Source organism: Silene latifolia, chromosome 8 (genome assembly GCF_048544455.1).
Source record: "Silene latifolia isolate original U9 population chromosome 8, ASM4854445v1, whole genome shotgun sequence".
Classification (NCBI taxonomy): Eukaryota; Viridiplantae; Streptophyta; class Magnoliopsida; order Caryophyllales; family Caryophyllaceae; genus Silene; species Silene latifolia.
Genome location: NC_133533.1, coordinates 19626384 through 19645653, shown reverse-complemented (window position 1 = coordinate 19645653; position 19270 = coordinate 19626384). Strand labels below are relative to the sequence as shown.

Sequence of the window (19270 nt, the reverse complement as noted above, 5' to 3'; positions counted from 1 at the left end):
CAACACGAGAATTGGCCGAGGTAGTGCAGCAGCAACATGCGTCAGTGATGATGTGGTTGATAATAAAGAGCAGTTCGTAAGCGTTCCCAAGGAGCAATGGGATGCTTATGTGAACCACGCTAAAGCATCTTCTTCGAAAGCCCGTATGAATGGTAAGACAGAACAACCAAATTTTTGGCTTCTCAATTTTGGTGCAACGCACCACATGACAGGGAATTTTTCCTTATTACTCGATGTGCAAGATATTGATGCCTGTATGGTTGCTCTTCCCAATGGGAAGTTTTCGAAATCCACTAAGGAAGGGACGGTTTCAATTGGTTGCTCTTTACATTTGAAACATGTTTTATTTGTCCCTGATTTTAATTGCAATTTGGTATCTATTTTTCAATTGTCAAAAGACATTGATTGTGAAGTTAAATTTACTAACAACACTTGTGTTATTCAGGACCACATCTCGAAGAAGACGATTGGCAAGTGTGAGCAACAAGGAAGGCTATATCTTCTAGAAGGTGAGTCGAAGACAGAGGTACACACTGCTGAGGTACACGCTGCTGTCAAAGATGATGTAGAGTTTTGGCATCGTCGTTTAGGCCATCCTTCAAGAAGAGTAGTAAATTTATTGCCTTTTATTGATAATAATAAGTCTAGTAAGCATGATTCTTCGCTTTGTGACATTTGTTTACGTGCCAAACAAACTCGGGAAAAATTCATTATTAGTGATAATAAAGCCAAATCTATTTTCGAGCTTATACATTGCGATTTATGGGGCGATTATCGAGTTACTTCTTCTTGTGGTAGTCGATATTTTTTTACCGTTGTGGATGATTTTTCTCGTGGTGTTTGGGTATATTTGGTTAAAGCAAAAGGTGAAGTTGCTCAACTCTTGCAAAATTTTGTGGTAATGGCTAAAAGACAATTTGATGCTAATGTCAAAATTATTCGAACAGATAATGGAACGGAATTCGCATGTTTAAAAACCTATTTTGACACACAAGGCATAATACATCAAACTACTTGTGTTGGTACTTCTCAACAGAATGGACGGGTGGAAAGAAAACACCGTCACATCCTCAATGTTGCTAGGGCGTTACGGTTTCAGGCGGGCTTGCCAGTGGAGTTTTGGGGAGAATGTGTTTTGACAGCAGGTTATTTAATTAACCGTACTCCATCCGTCTTGCTCCAAGGGAAGACACCGTATGAGGTATTGTTTGCGAAACGTCCTAGTTATGATAATTTGCGTATATTTGGGTGCTTATGTTATGTTAAGCATCCTCGAAAAGATGGAGATAAATTTGCTTCTCGTAGTAGGCGTTGTATTTTTGTCGGTTACCCATTTGGTAAGAAAGGATGGGAAGTTTATGATTTGGAGACTAAAGAATATTTTATCTCCCGTGATGTCGTATTTGATGAATTTAATTTCCCGTTTCTACCCAAAGATGGGACACCGAACACAATGCCTGACACGTCTAACGGGGCAACTGATGACGCTTCAGGTGAATTTATTTTGACTGATATACCCACAAATGATGGAGTTATTAATGACGGGGATGTTGTAGCAGGGGAGTCGGGTGATGTTGGGGGTGCCACGGATCAGGGGGCAGCCACGGGTCAGGGGGCAGCCACGGAACAAGGAGTGCCTGTGATCGTTGACACGGTTGAACCCGAATTCGGGCGTGGGAAACGACCTCATGTTCCATGGCCTAAGTATAGTGAGGATGAGTATGTGACGGGAGCAGCGCCTGTACTCACTGATTTCGAAGATTATAGCCCTTCCACCAGCTCACCTTCTCCATCGACTTCTTCAGGTATGCCTTTTCCTTTAGCACATGTTGTTTGTTGTGATAAATTTTCTTTGCGTCATCGTGCTTTTGTAGCTGCCATTGATGAGTGCAGTGAGGCGACAAGTTTTCGCGAAGCCGTCAAAGATTCCCGATGGTGTGATGCCATGAATGCCGAGCTTGATGCTTTAGTTCGGAATGGCACATGGGAAATTGTTGACTTACCTGTTGGTAAGAAAGCTATTGGAAATGAATGGGTTTATAAAATCAAATTGAAAGCAGACGGATCGGTTAAAAGGTTTAAGGCCCGTCTCGTCATTCTTGGAAATAAACAAGAGGCGGGTATTGATTTTTTTGAGACTTTTGCACCCACTGCTAAGATGGTTACAGTACGAGTTTTCTTAGCTGTTGCTGCAACACGAAATTGGGAATTACATCAAATGGATGTTCATAATGCCTTCCTTCATGGTGATTTTGATGAGGAGGTCTACATGCGTTTGCCACATGGCTATTCCGTTGATCAGCCAGGTAAAGTGTGTCGTCTTAAGAAGTCTTTATTTATATGGGCTTCGTCGGGCCTCTTGGTGTTGGTTCGAGAAGCTATCCGATTCTCTTTTTGCTTTCGGTTTTGACAGTGTATGTCTGATTATTCACTATTTTGTTATCAAAATGGTGGTGTTGAGATTTTTGTTTGGTCTATGTGGATGATTTAGTTATTGCAGGAAATGATGCGGACGGTATTCGACGTGTCAAAGATTATCTTAGTACTTGTTTTCACATGAAGGATTTGGGTTCCTTAAAATATTTTTTAGGTCTCGAGGTTGCAAGAAGTCGCTCTGGTATTTTTATATGTCAACGGAAATACGCACTTGACATTTTGACAGAGACTGGTCTTCTTGGTGCACGAGCTTCTTCTATTCCTATTGAACAAAACCACAAGCTTGGTCTGGCTACCGATGCATTGCTTCTGAACCCAGAGGTATATCGTCGCTTGGTGGGGCGGTTGATTTATTTGACAAATAATCGTCCCGATTTGTCTTACAGTGTCCATATTTTATCTTGTTTTATGCACGCACCACGGGAATCGCATTGGCAAGCAGCTCTGCGTGTTGTACGGTATATCAAAAATCAGCCGGGGCAAGGTTTGTTGTTTCAGCATCATTCTTCTCTTGCTATGACGGTTTATTGCGACGCAGATTGGAGCAGTTGTCCTATTACGCGTCGGTCATTAACTGCGTATTTTGTTCTGTTGGGTGGCACACCGATCTCTTGGAAGACCAAGAAGCGCCATTGTGTCTCTTTCTTCCATTAATCCGAAATATCGCGCTATGCGTGCTCCAACCTGTGAAGTTAAATGGTTGCATGGTATCTTGCAATTCCTGCGTGTTTCGACCAGTTCTCCGGCACTTCTGCATTGCGATAATAAAGCGGCTTTACATATTTCTCGTAATACGGTTTTTCATGAACGTACTAAGCATATTGAGATTGATTGTCATTATGTACTTGATGCTATTCGCGATGGTCTTGTTCAACCTGCTTATGTTCATACATCTGATCAACTTGCAGACATTCTTACGAAGGCTTTGGGTGAACGTCAGTTTGCTTTTCTACTCTCCAAGTTGGGTGTTCTTGATCCCCACGCTCCAACTTGAGGGGGTGTTGAGATATTTCCTATTGTCGGTATTTTTGTATTATGGTATTTTACCATTTTTTGTATCTTTGGGCCGATACCCGTGTCTCGTGTAGGGTTTTCCTCGCGTCGTTTGTAAGTGTATATAAATACACGTCGTCTTGTAAATAGAAGGCAGATCAATTCATTCAATACAATTCTTATTCACATCACATTAATCTTTTACAAGGATATCGATAGGGTGCAGGACAAAGAAAATAAAAAGAAGAAAAATAAAATCAAGGAGGTCTCTAATGAGTGAAAACTCATTAACAAGCAAAAAACAATCTGGTTGCGAAAACCCCAGGAAATTACAAAAGAAGAATATGCCTTCCTTCTACGAGAGTCTTACTAATGACTGGGAAGATCATCTTGCTCTCTGTGGAGGGACAGCTTGAGTTTAAGGGAATTCTGTTTGTCCCGAAAAGGGCTCCTTTCAACCTGTTTGACTGTCGCTTGAAGCTGAACAACATCAAGCTTTATGTCAGGAGGGTGTTCATTACAGACAACTGTGAGGAGCTTATCCTTGAGTACCTCAGCTTTGTTAAGGGTGGTGTTGATTCGGATGACTTGCCATTGTTATATAACATCTCTCGTGAGATGCTACAACAGAACAAGATCCTCCTGAAGGTTATTAGGAAGAATCTGGTGAAGAAGTGCATTGAGATGTTCAACGAGATAACGGAGAACAAGGATGATTATAACAAGTTTTATGATGCTTTTTCTAAGAACCTGAAGCTTGGTATCCAATTATCCATGAAGACACAGCCAAAACAAATTTTGGAAACATCTTCACTGTTGTTAACCAGTGTCATTTGTGTGCTTTCTTCTTGTAATAAAGAGGCTAGCGGAGATGCATACGCATAGTTAACATTTTATTCTTATATAGTAATCCATAATTCATTATTTGGTGGATTGTTACTTGTAACATTCTTGAGCATGAACTGTATTTGTAGAAAAAAGGAGGGGATAATCGAGCTGATAAATGCACCTACGGCAGTGTACACCTAGCACTTGGCACGTTGCCTCCATAAAATGTCATGAAAATATCTGCCAAAAGAAAGGCTGGAAGTTAATAAGACGATCATTTTATATCATTCTAATTATCATTGAGGCGGTTTTAAACAAAAATAAGAATGCCGTTAATAAAGACCACTATATTTTATGCTAGGTTTAGAGTTCAATTTAAAATATTCATTATAATAGATCGATATGGGGGACTAAAATACCCAAAACTATTTAATTTTGTCACAAGGTGTTGTACTCTATTTGATACGGATTATTACAGAAAGATTCAAACAATCGACAATGTGATTAGATGCGTATTACGAAGTATTAAACAAGGATTTTACTTTTAATTTTGTTAAATTAGACCATCAAAACACTGACACACAATTATAGGTTTTAATACAACCCCTAAATATTAACTAAGGAGGACAAAATCGAAAGTAGGAAATATGCGCCCGACAACTCAACGTTTAACATATCTTGGGGTGCTAAATACCAACCGAGTTCCAAGCATAAATCGAATGACCCATCTAGGCAAATGCGTATATTCATGTTCCCAAGAAAGTTAGATACGGATTTTTTACGAATGTTATCTTGTTTGCAATCGATTCAAACATCTAAAAATTTATAACGACAAGAATTTCATTGTGATCATCACTCAAAATGTATAAAAAAAACAAACCAAATCAAGATTCGCTATTATGCATATGAAACGTAAACGATTAAAATAACTTGGGGGATGCACACGCCGTGCAACCAACTAGTTTATACGAAAAGAACCAACGGTAGTGCTTCATTTTCAAGATGGAATATTACTAAAATACATTGAAGTTACGTTCAATAAAAACTTGCAGAGAATAAGTCCTCGAAAATGAATCGTCTACCAATTCCAGTCATGGAAAATGGAGTTGTTCTATGTATTTATCTTCCACCACTATGTGACAATAGCACACGAATTTACTTCTTTAGAATATGTGCTTTTTGGCGAGAAAAAGAATACGTCAATTTGACAATATGCCAACATACAAAAATTTATCCCGAAATGAACAATTGGTGAAGTTTGATTCTTTGAGTAGTAGAGGATGCAACAATGCATAATAGGTAACAATCATATTGTATATAGTACTGTATGATACAAGGACGCGCCAATTGTAGGGTAGAGGGTAGAACATAACAGTAGCAGAACAAAGGCCATTTATACGTTGCTTTTAAAATGGACTATTCTTGTCCTTTATTATTTTAGAACTAATACTTGGTATAATCTAGCTAGCCCCATCCAATTCCTATTTATTAGACCTGGCAAACAGATCAGGTCGTGTCGTATTCGTATTCGTGTCCGTGTCAGCTTTAAACGGGTCACCACTACCTCAACCCTAACCCGACCCAATTACATAAACGGGTTATTTGTCTCAACCCTAACCCAACCCATTTAATTTTTCTATAACCCAACCCGACTTGTTTAACCCATTTATCTTTTAGTAGGTCATGTTTAACCCATTTATCTTTTAGCGGGTCATTTTTAACACATTTAACCTGTTTAACCCAATAAACTAATAAAATAAACCAAGCTTTATAAGCCTATTATCCCACAATTGAGGAATGAAAATACTTATTTTTAAGTTGTTTGGGTGGATTATTGACACTTTTAAATAAGCGGGTTATTCGTGTCGGATTCGTGTCAAAAGATCTCAACCCTAACCCAAACCATTAAGTTTCGTGTCGTGTCCGTGTCAACCCAATTACTTAAATGGGTCACAACGTCTTGACCCTAACCCGCTAACTTCGTGTCGGGTTCGTGTCGGGTTTTCGGATCGTGTCAATAATTGCCACCTCTACTATTTATATAGATTGATTTTAGATTGTTAGATGAGAATCACGTGGAGATAGTTAGATGATCATGTGGGGTTGTAGTTAGATGTCTATTAAAAGTGTGTATAAATACTCCCACAAATTGTTCAAAATTTTCATAACCAAACATCTCCAACTCAACTCATATATACTTCAAATCTAGCTATCCTTTCTTCCTATCTAAACATCAATGGGCGAATTATTTGCACCGATTTTTAATTTAGCTTCACCATACGATAGTCCTTCTGCTCACCGAATCCTTGTTAACCAAGTTATGGAAGCATGTCAAACTGGTGGCATGTTTGAGGTTAATTAATTATTCAAGTTTTTTTGTCGTACAATTTATATAAATAATTTTTTTTGTAAGTACTAGGTTTTTCTTGTCTTCAAGAATACAAAATATTTAATGCATAATCTTTTTTTGGATATAAGGTTCAAAATCATGGGGTATCCAATGTTGTACTGGCAAATGCAATGACTTCGGCAAAGGAATTCTTCGAGTTACCAGAAGAAGAATTGCGTCCGCTTACCGGAATACTAAATTCAAAGTGCATGCTTTATACGAGCAGTTACGCTCATGCTCTTGGTATGGCCGAACCTCCTCTTTACTGGAGAGACGCTCTCCAACTTAACTTGAACACCGAAATAATAGCAGATGGTTGGCCTACTCTACCACAGAGCTTCCGGTAAGTCTCAAACCAGCCAGCAAATGTTTTATCTAGAAAGTTATTTGATATATATACACGGAATGATTTTTCTGATAATTGATTTCAGGCCTAATGTTTTGGAATTCGCTACGAGTGTCGAATTACTTGAAAAAAGACTACTACGTATAATAAGTGAAGGTCTTGGCCTCCATGAAAACTATTTTGACGGAGGATTATGTCGGGCTCCCCATATTATCGTAGACACGTATCCAAAGTGTCGGGAACCGACACGGGCAATTGGAATGCCAATGCATTGTGACCCTGGTGTTCTTACCATATCATTACTAGGGGATGTCCTCGGTACACAAATTTATCAAAACGGGGAATGGTTCCGAGTGGTGCCAGACATGAACAGTTTACTTGTTACCGTGGGTCATCAACTGCAGGTAAAATTTCAACTTTTCGTAATTTCCCGTGGTATTGCATAATAATAATAATATTTCATTTTTGATTGGTAGGTAATAAGCAACGGGGCATTCAAAGCCCCGATACACAGAGAGACAGTTAATTCCGACAGGGTTCGGACAACTATCTCTCGAGTATCAGAGCCGGCTGGTGACTATGTTGTTGGACCAGCAACAGAACTTATTACAACAACAAATCCTCCTAAATATAAGAGTTTCAAGTATGAAGAGTATCTTGAGCATCACGTCCTCGACTACAAAAATACCTGCTCAATTTTAGAACGTTATTATATGAGCTCTTAATAATCAAATTTGTAGTTTCGTATAAAATGAGCTTATTTTAGTTTCGCACATTTGTCTCAATATCGTTATGAATTTATAATTCTAAATTTTAGAGTTCGATTCACCTAAATGTTACTATGAATTTATGATTCTAATTTTTGACTTCAACGTCTGACATTGACAAAATTAAAATCCATTGATACAAAGATGTGCCAATTCATGAGCAACACTACTAGATTTTCTACTAAGGAACAACCAATAAACGGAATTGAAACAATTACACAAGCAGCGAATCTCCTCGATAACCACATGGAAATCACTTCGATCGACCTTCTTTACGTAGCTGTAAAGCATCGATAACATCCTTGCAATCTCCCTCGCTACGACACTAGATTTTTGAAGAATAATGATCATTATGCATTTAGAGGCAGGGGCTAATGAGGATTTTAGCTAACCATTAATTAATTTTGGATCGTGTATTTGTACTCTGGAGTTCGTGGACACTCTAAATTACAAAAATAGTTTTTACTTTGAAATAATTACTTTTTGCATTTTATTACATTACAAAAACAATTAAAAAGTTAATTTTATATAGTTTTTACAATAAAATAATATTAAAGTAACTTAATATCTACAATTATGTCAATCTAATATAATAATACGAGTACAACCATTTATGAAGCGGTTTATTTGAAGTTTTAAATTTAAAATAAAAACTGAGTAAAAAGGAAGGTATATGGGGTTTTAATTGCACAAGGGCAAAAAGGTAATATTTAGGGGCGAGATGAGTAAAACTAGGGGCGATCTTTAGCAAACCCGAAAATGGCAACAAAAAGGCATGAAATTATTTCTTTACGTATTTGACCTGACTCACATGATCCGACCAGCAACCCAATCTGTTGGCCTATTCCACATGTCTAGTTGGAACTTAAAAGCATAGCTCAAGCCCGTGATTGTTGGGTGAGACGATATTACCGTGTGAGATGGTCTCATAGTGTCAAACAAGCTCACAATGGATATTGATTATTGAGTACCCGTTGACTGAAAAATAATTATATCTTAAAATACGTACCTAGCTTGGCTAGGCGGACCCAGAACCATCCATGGTCGGGGGCGGGTTATCACGGGCCATTCCGGGCTAGGCTTGATGTAGATGGCCCTGGAATCCGCCCGATCATGGGCGAGGGCCGAGGGTGGGTCTAGGCGGGCCGGGTAATCCGATCCGGTTCAACATTTTTTTCAGATTAGAGGCGGATCGAAGCGGGTCCACAACCAGGAGGGGTTCAATTTGTTTGCCCCATGCCTGGCCCTATTTTTGATGGACCGGGCCGGGCTAGTCACAAGTCAGACGACGTGGGTAAAAACCGACGTGAGGGCTGGGCCGGGTTGGAGTTGTTCGGACCCGGGCATGGCCCTATTTTTTGCGGTCCAAGTCGGGGCAGTCATGGGGACATACGGGCAGGTAAAAATCAACCTGGGGGATTGGCCGGGTCGGCACTGACATATTACCAGTCCAACCGTGCTTGCTACTTTTTTTCAATTTTTAGGCATTTTTTGAATTTTTATCAAATTTAAAGGTATATACAAATATAAACAAATATTCACAAAGTGGATATTTCCCTCCCCACACTTAAACATTATTCGTCCCCGAGTAAGTCTCCAAGGGAACAAGTCTAGGGAGAGAATAGGTAAAAGAAAGGAACATATTTTTGTATTTTTGAAATTTTTGAAAATAAAAATAACATATTTTTGGTATTTTGAAATTTTTGAAAATAGAAATAACATATTTTTGAGTTTTTTTTTTAGGCCCTCCCCACACTTATTCATTTACATGGGAGGGCAAGTTGGAGAAATAAAAGAACTTGTTTTTGGATTTTTTGAATATTTGAAAAGAAATAACATGTTTTTGCATTTTTAAATTGGTGGAATTTCCTCCCCACACTTATTTATTTACATATTTCCAATGGAAATAAATGTGTGGAGGAAATTCGAAAATGAAATACGTGTTTTTGTAGATTATTTTTTATTTTTCAAATTTTTAGTGGTTTTCAAATAGGTAAGCAATGCATGATCTATTCTATATGCGGAATTGAAATACAATGCAAGCTATACTATATGAATGCAATAACTAAATGTGACAATATATTACAAATTTGAAATCTAATGCAATCCGATATGAATGCAACTATGTGGATTCCTAACTAAATGCATGCGAAAAATTAAACATGAATGAGAGAATTTGGATTAAAGGAGAGGTCATACTTGTCATTTTGGATTGAAAAGGGAGGAAATTGGGCCACCAACTCGGCCCTCGGGACTAGGAGTCCATCTCATCATCATCATCATCATGCTCTCCGGTACTAAACTCGGAGCTTTGAATCAAGTCATCGGGGTTGAAGGTGAAGTTACCTCCACTACCGCCGCCCATGAGACCTCCCGTGAAGTCTCCACTCATGTTCATCACACCGCCATCGCCTCCCGTAGAAGCATCTCCCATAAATGCTCCACTGGACCCCGAAGCACCCACGTCACTAGCAAAGTAGGGACGGACACCCCCCATCCAATGGGAATCATGCCCCTCTGGTTGTTGCTCGGGCCTAGGAGGGAAGATAGGAGCGGTGAAGTAGTCCGGTTGGAGGTTAAGACCCCCGTGAACTATCGTCCCATCCGCTCTCGGGTAGTTCCCATCGGGCCATGTAAAGTAGGAAGGGTGAGGGGCATCAAAGGGCACGTAATCCCGTCTACAAAAGTCATCGTATATCGGGTAGGAACCGGTGGATTGATCATAATAAATGCGGTCCAATTTCCGCCCCAAAACATCCCTCTCACTAGCGGCCTTGGTCGTGGCAATATCCATCTTCTCCATCCACTCGGTAAGGGAAGGTGGTAAGGGAGGGTAGGAAGGTTGGCTCGAGGAGGATGCCTCACCTTGTTGGAATTGCCAAGGTGGGGGTTGGTGGGTTTGAGGCACGGTGTATTGAAGGAAGGAGTGTCCATTCTACGGTCTCGTGTATATACACGTGGAACATTAGGAGGAGGTTGGTCGGTGGGTGGTTCTTCTTCAATATCAAGGAGGTAGTAATCCTTGTCCTTCTCAATTTTGATTGCCGTGACATTGGGGAGCGGGATTGAATTCTTGTAATTGATTTGCCAATACTCTTTGTCGTCAATGGGGTTGGTCTTAAGCCAACCAAGCTTGGTCCCCAAGTAATGCTTTTTAAAATAAGTGTCCCCGGGTATCCAATTCATGGTAGAAAGGTCTACCGGACGGTCCAAATCACGGGCAATACGGGTGATGATGCCACCCACATGTATTGGGACTTTTTGCCCCGGGGAACTGGCAATCTTAGACAAATGGATAGCAAGGTGGTGAGCCACATTAATTTTGAAGGCGGTGGGTTTTGTAAACAAGTAGGACCCCAAAATTTCAAGTTCATTGGTCCGGAAAACTCACGGCTCATCCACCGCAAGAACAGTGCATCCCATAAATAGATGCCATACCCGAATGACGGGACTGTGGCAACTAATCGCAGCCCTTTTCACTCCAACTTTATCCTCTAGGCCGGAAATTGCTTTCCACACTCGGGAATAATGAAAATCAGCGGGTGGGTTATGTGATGGGGCATTTTCCAACCCAAACATGTTAGCCAACCGACCCAATGTAATATTGTGCTCCCGGTTCATAAGGCGGAAACTAAAGGTAGCCACCAAATTTGTTTGTCGGTGCTTTGTAATCCGCAAACTACTCAAAAATTCCCAAGTGATATGGGGGTAAGTATATTCATGCATTGAGTACATTCACCTCATTCCTACCCCGGCAAAAAGAGCTTCCGTTTCCCTAGCTAACCCAAGGGTCGACAAGGACGGATGATGAAGAAACTTAGTGGGGGTTAGGGGACGATTTTTAATTAAAATAAACTTACCCTTTTGAGTTTAGGTGGCAAACTCAACCGTAGGAAAATCCGGGTCGGGATTAGTATCGCTAGCGGCTCGAGCAATCAACTCCGCTTGATCCCTTGCGACATCCGCTCTTGTTCTCCTTCCCGACATTGTGATGATTAGAGGTGATTTGGTGAAGGTAGGGGGAAGTTTGATTGAGGTTTGAGGGAGTTAGGGTTAAAAAGGGGGAAAAATATGGAGGAATGAAGGAGGAGGAGTTTGGAATGAAATGAGGACATAAGGGAATCGTGGGTTTTAATTTGGTCTGATGGGTGCGTTTTGCCGGTCTGCGAACCGGCAGCCGGTCTGCGAACCGGCAGCCGGTCTGCTGGCTGGGCACCCCCTTATTTTTTCAATTTTCGTGAAATTTTCTTCACCACTTTTGACCTCGCTACCGGTGGACGAACCGGTTGCCGGTCCACCGATAGAACACTCCTCTCAAATCCATTTTTCCTATGCCAGGTGTGTCCTGCCGGTGAGCCGGCTGCCGGCCGGCCTACCGGCAGAACACTACTCCACTCATAAAATCAACTTCCCAAAACCTTAGGCATGAGTGCTCTGCCGGTGAGCCGGCTGCCGGCCTACCGGCAGAGTACTCCTCTTCACGAAATCTCGATTTTTCTTCAAGTCTTCAGATGTGTTCAGCCGGTGGGCCGGCCTGGCGGCAGAACACACTCCTATCAGCAATTCTTCATGTTTTCAGCTTACTCATGTGTGTCCTGCCGCTGAGCCGGCTGCCGGCCTACCGGCAGAACACAACACTCCTTCAATTTTCTTCAAAACAATTATATCCACTTTGTGAATATTTGTTTATATTTGTATATACCTTTAAATTTGATAAACATTCAAAAAATGCCTAAAAATTGAAAAATTACAAAAATTACAAAAACATTGCATTGTATATATATGTTGTTTGTTGGCTAACCTTTGGCATAGACATCGACTTTTCGAGGCAAAAAGGAGCTAGAAGACGCTTGGTAAACTCGTTCTAATCTCTTACTCCTTTACCGTTCTTTCTTTTTATCTCTTGAATATATGAAGGAGAATGGGATTTTGTGCCTTGGATGTTCCCTTGGGGAACTTGTGGATTGTTGGTGTTGATGTGTTGCTAGGATTAGTCAAAGTTATTGCATGTTTACCTTGTGTTCATTTTCGATTCTCGCATGCATATGTTCTTGTATATATATGTTTTTCAATTTAAAGTTTCACATCCGTTTGTATATAAATGTTTTGCATGAATGTGGTCTAGGAAGGGAACCAAGTACCACCGTGATGAGTTATGCGTCCAATTGTGCCTTTCCCCTCCCCGTGACTCGCACCCGTGACCTCTTAGTTAGCCGAGGGAAGCGGGCTTGACCAATGAGTTTGGACCGACCTTGTGAGACCTAGGGCCGTAGGCTAGACCTAAGGCTCGACTTAGCTACTCAAAGGTAAGGGTAGAGCCTCCTAGGGTGGGTACATTCATACCCCGCCCTCATCTAGGTTTGAGAGTAGGCCTCCTCGCGAGGCGTGTCACATCAAAACGCATAAGTGTGTCATTTTGTCCTTAGACCGTGAAATTGCATTACATTTTGTGCACGTGATATGAAGGAAAATCAATTTGTATGAACCTGACATAGCCAAATAGCCTTGTTTTGTCCCTTCCATTATGTCCCTTTTTGTTTCGCCCCCTTTGAGCTTTAGCCTTTTCATTTGGCAAACCCACCAAAATAGCTACATCCCATAACTACCCTTCCTTAATCAAGAATTGGTCGATTTTGTAGTTGTGTTGTAGGAGGTGATTTGGGTCTTGATGGTGGATAGTGTACATGTCCACTCAGATCAAAAAGCTTGGTGTTTTCGGCATTGTAAATAAATAAGAGGTTTTGAAAAAGAAATGAAAAACAAAATAGAAAAGTGAAAAATTTGTGGAAAACCAAAAAAAATTAAGTCATGCGTGTTGTATATACTTGTTGTCAAGAAAAGAAAAAGGCGAGCAACACCCCTCCACATCATTAAACGGGGTAAAAAAAGCCGTTGCTAAATAAAAGGGCAAATTGATGTTTTTCCAAAATGAGTCGGGTTTACACATTTTTTGCATGGTTTGGGAAACCGAGTCTTTGTTACGGTGTAGACGTTACCATTTGTTGAAATAAGAGGAGTACTTTTGAGTTTTTTCCAATTTGAGTTGGGTTTATGCAATTTTTGCATAGTTTGGGTTATCCTTGCTATGTTAGGGCATAAACGTGTCTCATGTGTTGCAATGGGTTGCAATTCTTGATTTGAACTCCACATATCCAAACGGTGCTTACACCAATCCCGTTTTGACCTACTCCTTAGCCCCGTTACAACACTTGCTTCATATCGTGTGCACTTTACTTTTGTTTGCATTTCGTTGGACATAGGACGATCTTACACATTAGATTGCGGGTACGTTTTCGCTAGTCGAGTTAGGAGAGTGATTTTGGTTACCACGTGTCACAAAAATCACCTTGTTCTTTCATTGAGTGACGAGTGAAAACCGCGAGGATGTCGTTGCCTAGGTCCCCTTAGTCATGGGCCCGTTGGTTGAATCTCGTGTCGGTTCGGTAATTCTAGACGGACTTGCCTACTTCCCCTTTCCCCGCTCTTGAATGTGTTTCTTGAGCATTGGTCACACGAGGGTTGCTTGAGTCATGCTTAGGGGGTTGGCACCTCTATTGGAACTTCTGAGATGGTACTCCCGACCACGACCACGTTTAGTTGCTTGAAAATTCGGCCACTTAGATGAGGAAAGTGGACCATTTTGTTAGATGCATTCTATTGCTTGGTTACGTGCTTTCATGATAGTTGCATCGCATTTTTGTAGCAAGACCCAACTTGCCTTGCAATAGGGCACTTTTCCCTCATGACTGTCAAGTTGTGAGTTGAAGGGGCGTTGAGTGCGCTAATACTCGATCGGCTTAGGTAGTAACTTAGTTGAGTGATGCTTATATTGTGCACCCACTCTCCATATCTATTATAGTAGGGACTTGTACATTGATTTTGGACTTACTCGAGGACGAGTAAGGTTTAAGTGTGGGGAGGTTTGATATATGATTTATTTACACCTAATTTTCCCTCTTCTTTTACGCATTCCGACTCATATTGAGTCGGTTGTGTATGCCTTTCCTTGTATTTTGTGCCCGATCCTCGTATCTGTGATTTGGTGTATCTTCTTGCAAGAATCGAGTCGAGTATGGAGGAATCGGGGCAAGGAAGGCATCCCAATGCCTTTAAATGAAGAAGAGGTGAGAATTGCTGAGTGTAGTGTTCTGCCGGCAGACCGGCAGCCGGTTTGGCCACCGGCAGAACACCTTCCCAACCCTGCCAAAGAGAAGGAAGAAGGGGACCTGAATGTTGTGTCCTGCCGGTGAGCCGGCTGCCGGCCTACCGGCAGAACACAACACTCCTTCAATTTTCTTCAAAACAATTTGCTCTCGGTGCCGGTAGGGGCACCGGCTGCCGGCCTACCGGCAGAGCACTACATTCAGCTCTTTTTCACTTGTTTTCCTTCAACTTTCTCAATTTTCTTTAACTCGGAATTCGAGCTTTTTCGTTGACCTCGGTATTCGTGTTTTCCACAACTACGCCGACGCATCATGTCGGGATTTCGGGTCAAACGAAAGTAATGGTTGTTTTCTTCAAATGTGACCTCCGTCACCAATCCAAAGTTGACAAAGTAAGGTTCCAAATCTCTCATTATCTACCTAAAATGCATGTTATATACAAGTGGTGGTTCTTGAGGAACTCCACCAAACCAAGGCTTGCTTAATTTTGAAATCAATCATCCCCCAAAGATGGGGGGGTCTTCCAAATCGACTTCATTTCGGGTCTCAATGGGTAGACCTTCATAGAAGTACTTAACTCGATGACCATTCACCTTGAAACATTCTCCCTTATCATTCTTCAACTCAAAGGAACCGCAAGGGAACACGACAACTACCTCAAAGGGTCCCGACCACCGAGACCTCAACTTCCCGGGAAATAGTTGAAAACGGGAGTTGAAGAGTAGTACCTTGTCACCCAGAACGATCTCCTTCCTTGTGATTTTCGAGTCATGCCATTTCTTGGTCCTTTCCTTGTAAAGTCTTGCACTCTCACAAGCATCCATCCTCAACTCATCAAGTTCATTGAGTTGAAGAAACCTCTTGTTTCCCGCGACATCTAAGTCATAGTTGAGCTCCTTGAGGGCCCATGTTGCTTTGTGCTCCAACTCGAGAGGTAAGTGGCAAGACTTACCATAGACTAACCGGTAAGGAGTAGTGCTAATTGAGGTCTTGTATGCGGTTCTTAGAGCCCACAACACATCATTGAGCTTAGCACTCCAATCCTTCCTAGACTTGTTCACAACCAGGTCCAATATAGCTTTCATTTGTCTATTAGAGACTTCCACTTGCCCATTGGTTTGGGGGTGGTAAGCAAGAGCTACCTTATGCCGGACACCGTACTTCTTGAGGAGTGCATAAATGGTTCGGTTGATGAAATGTGAACCACCATCACTTATAACGACCCGGGGTACTCCAAAACGGGGGGAAATATAGTCCTTGAAAAGCTTGGAAACAACCTTTGAGTCATTGGTAGGGGCGGCTATAGCTTCGATCCACTTGGACACATAGTCCACCGCAACTAATATATATTGGTTGCCAAATGAAGATGGGAATGGTCCCATGAAATCCACACCCCATACATCGAAAAGCCTCAACTTCTAAGATGTTGTTCAACGGCATCTCATCTCTCCTTCCAATGTTACCTCTTCTTTGACAAGAATCACAAGAGTGAACCATGGCATATGCATCTTTGAATAAGGAGGGCCAATAGAAGCCACAATGTAGAACCCGAGCTTGGGTCCTAGATGTGGACAAGTGCCCTCCATAAGTGGTAGCATGACAAGCTTGGAGAATTTCACGGCCTTCTTCTTGAGAAACACATCTCCGGTAAATCCCATCATTGCACCTTCTATAGAGGTAAGGGTCCTCCCACACATATCTTTTTGCTTCATATCTCAACTTCTTCCTAACTTGATTATCAAATTCTTCGGGGATAAAGCTAGAACTCAAGAAATTGGCTATATCCGCATACCAAGGGGTGGAATGGGTAATAGAAAGGATAGAATCGTCGGGTAACCATTCATCAATAGGGACCTCATCGTCTTTGTCCCCTCGGGACTCCTTATTTAACCTCGAAAGATGATCCGCCACAAGGTTTTCGGATCCCGACTTGTCCTTAATCTCTAGATCAAATTCTTGAAGGAGTAGCACCCATCTCAAAATTCGGGGTTTAGCACCCTTCTTCGCCATCAATTGTCTCAAGGCGGTGTGATCGGAGTAAACCACCACCTTAGACCCAACAAGGTATTGCCGAAACTTTTCCACGGCATGGACAATTACTAGCATCTCTTTCTCGGTTGTAGAATACCCGAATTGTGTTTGATCAAGGGTCTTGCTTGTATAATATATCACATGGTGCTTCCTATCCACCATTTGACCAAGTACCGCACCAACCGCGAAGTCCGAAGCGTTACACATGAGCTCAAAGGGAAGGTTCCAATCCGGAGCCCGGATTATTGGTGTCGTGAACAATGCTCTCTTCAATCTATGAAAAGCCAAGACAAGATTCATCAAACACAAAGGGGGAATCTTTAAGGAGTAATGAGGTCAATGGCTTTGCTATTTTTGAAAAATCCTTGATAAAACGCCTATAGAACCCGACGTGGCCTAGAAAACTTCTCCCTTCCTTTACATTGGAAGGAGGCGACAAGTTCTCTATGACGGCAACTTTAGCCCCATCGACCTCAATACCCCTACATGAAACGACGTGACCGAGTACAACCCCTTCCTCTACCATAAAATGGCATTTTTCCCAATTAAGGACGAGGTTGTGCTCCTCACATCGCTTCAACACACTAGTCAAGTTCTCAAGACCATGGTCAAACGAGTCTCCATGGACATTAAAGTCGTCCATGAAAACTTCCATGCTTTTTTCTAGGAAATCAGAAAAGATTGCCATCATGCACCTTTGAAAGGTGTCGAGCACAATGCAAAGCCCGAATGGCATCCTACGGTAGGCATAGACTCCTATTGGACAAGTGAAGGTCGTCTTCTCTTGGTCATCCGGGTGGATGGGAATTTGGAAGAACCCGGAATAACCGTCTAAGAAGCAATAGTATGCATGGCCCGCGAGCCTTTCTAGCATTTGGTCAATGAAGGGAATCGGGAAGTGGTCTTTTAGGGTGGCGGCATTGAGCTTGCGATAGTCAATACACATGCGCCACCCGTTCACTGGTCTAGTAGGTAGGGTGGTGCCATCCCCTTGTTCAACCATTTGTACCCCCCCCCCCCCCATTATTTGGTACCACGTGGACCGGACTAACCCATTTACTATCAGTAATTTGGTATATAATACCGGCCTCTAGAAGTTTCAACACTTCATTTTTCACCACCTCGGCCATTTTTGGGTTAATCCGCCTAAGACCGCCAACCTTGGGTTGACTCCCCTCTTCCAAAACTATTCTATGCATGCACAAACTCAGACTTAGGCCCTTGATGTCATCAATGCTATACCCAAGTGCCCCTCTATGAGTTTTCAAGATTTCCAAAAGCTTCTTTTCTTGGGACTCACTTAGGTTAGCATTAACGATCACTGGGTAGGCCTCCCCCTCATCAAGGAAAGCATACTTGAGTGAGGGAGGCAAGGGTTTGAGTTGTACCTTTGGAGGGAGAAAGCCCTCCACTTTCTTCAATAGTTCCTCATCAACTTCATGGTCCTCCTTCATTGCCTCATCATGCAAGGAGATTTGAAAAACCTCTTCCATCTCCGCTTCTTCACGGGCTACTTCATGTACCACCTCATCCACCAACTCAATAGTGCTCAACCTTTCCATCTTTAGTCCTTTCATCAAATTCGGTAGGTTAAATTCGATGTTGTTGCCCTCGATTTGGAAGGTTAGCCGCCCATTATTCACATCAATGAGAACTCTTCCGGTAGCCAAGAATGGTCTACCAAGGATGATGGGAATGTGGCTATCCTCCGGAATATCGAGGACAACAAAATCGGCGGGAATTAAAAGCTTGCCAACCTTGACGGGTACGTCCTCAAGCACCCCCATGGGGTGCTTGATGGACATATCCGCCAATTGGAGAGTCATTGAAGTGGGAGCAAGATTTTGAATGCCGATTTTCTTGGCAACCTTTAAAGGAATAACACTCACACTTGCTCCCAAATCACAAAGAGCTCTAGATATGGGCACACCACCAACTACACATGGGATTGAAAAACTCCCCGGGTCACCAAGCTTAGTGGGCATTTTATTAAGGATATGAGCACTACGTGCTTCTTCCATAGCCACTCTCTCTTGGTCACCAAAGACTCTTTTCTTTGTCAAAATATCTTTTAAAAATTTTGAGTAGGTTGGCATGTTCATAATCACCTCCGTAAAGGGTAGGGTAACCTCAAGTTTCTCAAGCGTGTCACAAAACTTGGCATACTTGAGGTTTTGCCTACTCTTTATGGCTCTTGAAGGGTAAGGAATTTTAGGAATAAGTTGGGAATTGGAAGATACCTTTGGAGAAGTTGAATTCTTTATTACCTTTTTAGATTGTTGCAAAGGTACTTCTTCAATAGCTTCCTCCTCATAAG

The 19270-nt window shown here is 41.8% G+C and overlaps 2 protein-coding genes across 2 annotated transcripts; both read left to right on the top strand.

The window, feature by feature from the left end:
• Positions 1-3801: 3801 nt before the first annotated feature.
• Positions 3802-4314, top strand: LOC141594819 (heat shock protein 82-like). Its single transcript, XM_074414811.1, has one exon. It carries the CDS (start codon positions 3802-3804, stop codon positions 4312-4314), a length of 513 nt encoding a protein of 170 aa, XP_074270912.1.
• A 1998-nt stretch (positions 4315-6312) lies between these two features.
• On the top strand, positions 6313-7826 carry LOC141596554 (flavanone 3-dioxygenase 2-like). The gene is made up of 4 exons (XM_074416759.1): positions 6313-6610; positions 6736-6989; positions 7078-7396; positions 7469-7826. The coding sequence occupies exons 1-4, from the start codon at positions 6494-6496 to the stop codon at positions 7715-7717; spliced, it is 939 nt and encodes a 312-aa protein (XP_074272860.1). The 5' UTR covers positions 6313-6493; the 3' UTR covers positions 7718-7826.
• The last annotated feature ends 11444 nt before the right edge of the window (positions 7827-19270 follow it).

Excerpts from the sequence above, each read along its gene's own strand:
- LOC141596554 (XM_074416759.1), top strand. The coding sequence starts at position 6,494 with ATGGGCGAATTATTTGCACCGATTTTTAATTTAGCTTCACCATACGAT. Across the intron at positions 6,990-7,077 it reads ACTCTACCACAGAGCTTCCG|GCCTAATGTTTTGGAATTCG; the intron begins GTAAGTCTCAAA and ends AATTGATTTCAG. Across the intron at positions 7,397-7,468 it reads CCGTGGGTCATCAACTGCAG|GTAATAAGCAACGGGGCATT; the intron begins GTAAAATTTCAA and ends TTTGATTGGTAG.
- LOC141594819 (XM_074414811.1), top strand. The coding sequence starts at position 3,802 with ATGACTGGGAAGATCATCTTGCTCTCTGTGGAGGGACAGCTTGAGTTT.